Genomic DNA, 6,000 nt, shown 5'->3' with positions numbered 1-6,000 from the left:
GAAGTTCCCTCCCCTGTGTCATGTGCCACCCGCATCAAGGCCTAGGAGGAGCTTAAGGGAGCACCCCTTGGCTCTGTATACCCAGATACTGCCGCTGTATCTGAGGTCTGAAGTCTGCAGCTGTATCTGGCTTTAGTGCGAATGCCCACAAATTACAAAGATAAAATGGATCTGTCCTGGTGCCACACCTGCCCTTCAGCACCAGTCACTCAGGATCATCGCCAGGGACCCTTGTTTCCCGGCGACAGACCACACAAAACAGGGACTGTCCCTCGAAAACAGGGACTACTGGTAACCATACTTAAGCGACCCTGTTGCTAGACATGGGCACCCTTCAAAAGTAGAATAATAATAATTACAAGTCCGGGAAGGCGTGACCCTCACATCTATGTTTTCTTGTAGTACTACAGCAGTTCAAGAGTCTTCGGCATCCAACATACTTTTGGATGTGTCAGATGCCCGTGGTCCCTGCTGTTAGCTGTGGTCCCACTGGTCAGCTACTATGCCACTACAGTACACAGGTGAGACAACGGCACACAGCTGGGATCACAACATATGACATACGTGGAATTGTCAGATATCAGCAAGGGCTGTAGCTCTGCAAGAGAGTGAAGACTGGAGTCGCCACCCTCCAGACTGGTAAGTATTACTAATCTTCTCTCGCACATTAATTTTGTTTGTCTAAAGACAGTGAAGAACTTTAATTCAGTAGAAGAACAAAATAATCTTGGCCTCGAGCATAAGTGTCTTAAGGAAAAATTGGATGCACGAAAGGGAGAATCTGATTTGGTGATCTAATCAACAAGAAAACATTTATTGATGACGGCTACTTTGCCCCTTAACAATCACAATACAGATCCCACTGGGTTACAGGGCTTATTTCAGCTCCCCTTCTTTGCTTGTAATGAACACTCTACTGTTCAAGCTGTATGCTCATTTGTATGGAACAGAGATGATACAGAAAAAAATGGGTTTAGTTAAAGAACTGAGTTTCAATTTAAGATGTGTTCAGCTAAATGATATAGTTTTTTTTCTCAGCCTGTGAATTGATATCATTCTGCGGAAGAATCCAGACTTTCACAGACATGCCTCCCGTGTCAAATGTCTAGAATGAAATCACCAGAGGACCGGAAAGAGAGAATTTGTTCTATAATAAGCTCAGGCGGGCTACAGCACCAGGCGGACTATAGAATTTCACCAGATCCCCATGCTGCTCTGTATAAAAACACCATATACATACAAAGAATAAAATACTTACACTCCTCCAAAATCAACATACAGCCATCTCTGCAGCAGCTCATAGGTAACCAGTGTGACACCAAATTGGGGGGAAGATCGAAATACTCGAGCTGTGGGAACATCAAATGCCATTATTAAATATATTTAGCAAGGATGGCTATAGCTTGGTCTCAAAGAGGTAGGGTGTGCTTGTTCACTCTTACATTTCTAAAAGCAGGCAGTAAAACGTGTGGATTAAAAACAGAGTCTATAACATATTTTCAGTTGGTACATATTGTTAGAATAATATCTCTGTGGAAGAAAATATTTAGGATGCCATTGATGACCAGCCTTCTGAAAATGCCAATCCAATTCTTTCCGAGAGGTACAGACCTGGGACACAGCTCAAGAGCTCTGACTTGACTCTGACTATCTAATCTGCATGTTTGTCAGTGAGGTAGAATGTATTGATGCCAAAGAGAACCAAGCCCTACCCCATATGAGACGGGAGCTATGGTCGGCCACCACTTGTCAACTGGTTCACACCAGTATCATATGTATGCTTATTGTGTCTACATTTTTGTTGAAGGCCTAAAAAATGAACATTCCTTTCTGCTGCTGCCAATTACAATATGATCAAATCATATAGAGATCCAAATGGTATCTTTTGAGTCCAGTTAAATCCTTGTCCTATACAAAGCCCTGATGAAGGGAGAGTGATGTTGCCCCCGAAAACTTGTGGGCTATTTTTTGTTTGTGAACAATTAGGAACGTTTGGGCTCTTTAGCCTCTTGGTATGGCGCTCTCTTTATTTCTGAACATTGAGTCTTTTCCAGCAAGGATGACAGATATTTTCTACACTTTTTACGTGAAATTACATTTTGGTTTATGGGTTTAGTTATACTAAAGTTCAGCTTGAGTCATCTGAGGATTTTCTCCTCAATACTCTGCATGATTGAGAGAATCAGTGGGTATCTGGGTGACGTCCACATTACTCCAATAAATACTGCCTAGAGTACTTCATCTTAAAAGGATAATTTCAAATTGGTTCCTCTGGATTACTGCACTTCTTATTAAATTAGCCCGACAGTGAGTGTTTGCCTATTTCATTCAATCTCCCCATCCAATAAACAACATAATAATGCTACCTCCACAATAATCATAGTACCTCCAGCTCCTTTCCAGAAAGCCCTCGATCCTTCTTCTTTAAGGATTTTTTGAAAGCAGTCGAAAACACCGTTATACGTAGTCTGGCCGGCTCGCGCTGCCACTTGCAGTCTTGTCTTGATGACATCAGCAGGGGTTACTAAGGACGCTGCAGGTACACCTGTATAAAGACAAGTGATATATTTACATAAGGAATCCTAATTATCTTCACAGGAAAAGAAAAAAAACAACATGCATCAGATAATTAAATTGTTCAGAATGAGGTTCCTCTTCTCAGAATTATTCAATAGAATGGCTTTAGGGTGGAATGTGCCATTTCGAGATCTATGGAATATAACAAATGTACATAGCGTTCATTGAATGTTTCTTGAGTATGTGCTGTAAAGAAACACTTAGAAGACAAGGCAAAAAAAAATACTCTACATCCCATAACAATTTACAAAACGTTGCAAATTCCACAAAAGCAGAACAATTTGCATCAACAGTTCTTTAAAACCTACAAATCATTGTAGGTGCTAATTAGGGATGCACCGATACCAAGTACCGTACTTGGCACAAGTACAGATACTTTTCCAGCTCCAGGACTAGACTAGAGAAAAATGCAAAAGTTAGGAGGCAGCTGTCATGTGTAAGGAGCACACGAAGCTCCCGGGATTTGTACATCTCTGTTTTAATGTGTGATTTTGTTTTTATAAATATAAATAAAAGGGATGCACCGATACCATTTTTGCAAGTACTGATACTTGCCCAGGTACTTACAAGTACGCATACATTTTAGTTTATTGTTATGTGACAGTTTTTCTAAAAACGATACAAACTAATGAGTTCAGGACAATGGTGGAGCGCCAGAGCAAGGTCCCAGCTGCAACCCTGGTAGTTCTCATGAAAATGGCAAGTATCTGCACTGGTATCTGAAACGTATCGGTGCATCCCTAGCGCTAATGATCAGAAAAACTGTCCACCACTAAAGTTATCGGTTTTCCCAGTTTTAAATTTCTTCGAATAGGTGTACTCAGACCAGTATAACGCAAGTTATATAAAGAATTAAAATGGTTGGATTAAGACTGGTGTCCAAAAAAAAAAAAAATATATAAAATACATGAATTGTATAATGCACTGCAGTGGACAAAACCCAAAATACTTTGACTATACCTTTCTAAAATATACAACACCCTTTACAAAGTCAACTACACCCCAATGTTCATTTGTATTATCTATTTATCTTAGGACCTTAGAAACCGGAAAGATAAAAAGGTCTCTCGGCTTGGACACAGCAATACTGTTACAATAAATGTTCTCATTACAGGAATTATGTAGCTATTTTGCACAATACTTATTCCAATCAAACCTAAAGCTAAACTTCCGTCCTTTATCCAGTGGGCAAATATTTTCAGAAATTTTGTATGATTCCAGATGTGGGAGGATTGTCCAACCTAATGCAATGCCAATTTGATATAATCCTCTGTTGTTCTGTCCAACTTTTTGTAGCTGGATAAACAAGTAACTGAAAAGCATTTACTGTACCATTTTACCAACCCCAATAGAATTTTATGTTTACTCATTTGCAGTCCATCTACCACATACCAGCTCAGAGAAATCCAGAATGCCCAAATCTGACATGTGGTCACCATACTGGCCCATACTACATCTTACACAACCAATGCAGATATGCACCTACTAATGCAACAGCAACAGATAAGGGCACCGTATCCGTGCTAGATAACTAGGCTCTGTCCCAAACAGATTTATGTTATCGTCAAGAAGTCCGTGCCAGTGGGGCTGCGCAAGCACCTGCGAATGTGCATGCGCCTGGTGTGGTTCATAGAATCGGCCTGGCTGCGTAACTCAGCACAGATGCACGCACGTCTGTGTTCGTGAGTGTGTGCGCTCGCACTGTGAATCGTGGCGCTAGATGGACTATTTAATCTGTGACATCCAAGCCCTCTGTGCGAAGGGATCGTCAGCTGCCTGTGTACCCGAGATCCTGAATTCTAATTTCAGAATCTTATTTCCTGTTGCTGACCCAGCGCGTCCTAATCACTCTTTGGTTTCGCTTCTACCTGCTCTCCTGTACTGCGTTGTTCACACGGCTCTGACCTGGGCTTGTCCTCTGACCACAAATCTGCCTGCTGATTTGGTACCCTGCTGCTCGTACTTTGCTGACCCAGCTTGGTTAACCACGACTTGTCCTGCTCTGCTGCCCTGGTGTGCGTTTCCAGAACTAGCATCCAGAAATGCACCACAGAGTTCTGCATTCTTTGCTAGTAGTGCAGTCTTCTGGCACTAGTACCCTTTTCGTGTCCCAACAAACCTGTTCCTCTACCCAGGAGTCTTGGGACTGGAGTTACATGAGAGACCACCTTCGTCACTTAAAGCTCCATAAGGTATGTGACAGTTATGGAAGAAAAAGACCTCAAATTATTTTAGCTTCAAATCTGAAAAGATGGAAAATGTGCCACGCACAGACCTGACACTAAAAGGATTATGCTAGACCCAAGGATTATGCCATTGTCAGACATCAGCAATTTACAATACAGAATTGAAGTACATTGTAGGTTGCTGTGGCCAATAATTAAAGTGAACTACAATTTAAAACAACAAAACATAATGCAATTTCCCACAAAGGAGCTTAAGGAGGCACTGTTCTTCCTGCAAAAAAAGTTAAAACACACACAATAATGTAGTATGCTGCAATACATTTACCATTAGAAATAGGTTGGCTCCAATCTTTGCTTTCTTGCAGAACTAGGGACATCAACAGAATCTTCAGCACCCCAGGTGTGCAAAATGCCTGCATCTTCCCAGACACACTAGTGATGTAGTAGCCAGAAGGACACAGTGGGCAGACACAGGCAACCGACACACAGCGAAGTGTCAGATGCTGAAGATTCTAACAGGAGTCAACCTATACACTAATTATAAGTGAATACTATATTGTTGTATGTATTTGTGCAACTTTTTGGAACGATAGTGTCTCTTTAAAATATTTCAAACTAAATGATGAAGGAACCCTTCCATAATACGAGTCGGGTTTTCTCATTATTTGTTTTCTATTTTCTGTGTCATGGAGAAGTAAAAGGAAACCTAAATCCTTTAAATCCAAGGGCATTGGAACACAGTTTGGAACACTAAGGATAGAATCTATACCAACACTGATCTTAGGTAGGTGGGATAAAAGTATTGAGTGTGTAGTATATGAGCACAGTTCAATATGCATATATAGACCTGTATACCCTGATTGATTTTTTTGGGATGAAGAGAAGAAGCAACATTAGATTATTTTGGTGCATAAATTGTGGTTTCGCCATCATTGTAATATTATTTCCACTAAACCAAGTCAACCTTGCATGTTCCAGGGAACAATCTTTTTCTAAAAACATACTTCTTGCTCTTTCTATGAACACATACAATGTATAACATTTATATTCCTAGCAGCTAAACAAGCTATAGTTTGATGCTGCCATATATCCACTTTTAATTTAAAAAAAATAAAAGCAACTAAAAAACAATTAACAAGAACCAAACTAAAGCTGGCCATACACTAGTAGATTTCCGAATGAAACCTCTTTCTTTCCCACCCCTGATAATGCCATAAGACGCTTGACAAATGGCGAA

At 40.6% G+C, this 6,000-nt stretch overlaps 1 protein-coding gene across 1 annotated transcript in view; it reads right to left on the bottom strand.

Moving 5' to 3' along the window:
• SLC25A12 (solute carrier family 25 member 12) overlaps positions 1 to 6,000 on the bottom strand; it is a 104,268-nt gene that overhangs the window by 4,563 nt on the left and 93,705 nt on the right. The window contains exons 16-17 of the mRNA XM_018572574.1: positions 2,387 to 2,545; positions 1,259 to 1,349 (exon numbers count right to left, since the gene is read on the bottom strand). Of these exons, the coding sequence (XP_018428076.1) occupies positions 1,259 to 1,349; positions 2,387 to 2,545 (250 nt within the window). The remainder of the gene's footprint in view (positions 1 to 1,258; positions 1,350 to 2,386; positions 2,546 to 6,000) is intronic.

The sequence above is a fragment of the Nanorana parkeri genome, unplaced genomic scaffold (genome assembly GCF_000935625.1).
Source record: "Nanorana parkeri isolate BGI_ZX_2015 unplaced genomic scaffold, ASM93562v1 scaffold44, whole genome shotgun sequence".
Lineage (NCBI taxonomy): Eukaryota > Metazoa > Chordata > Amphibia > Anura > Dicroglossidae > Nanorana > Nanorana parkeri.
The sequence above is the reverse complement of the archived record's forward strand: the minus strand, read 5'-3'. Positions and strand labels throughout refer to the sequence as shown.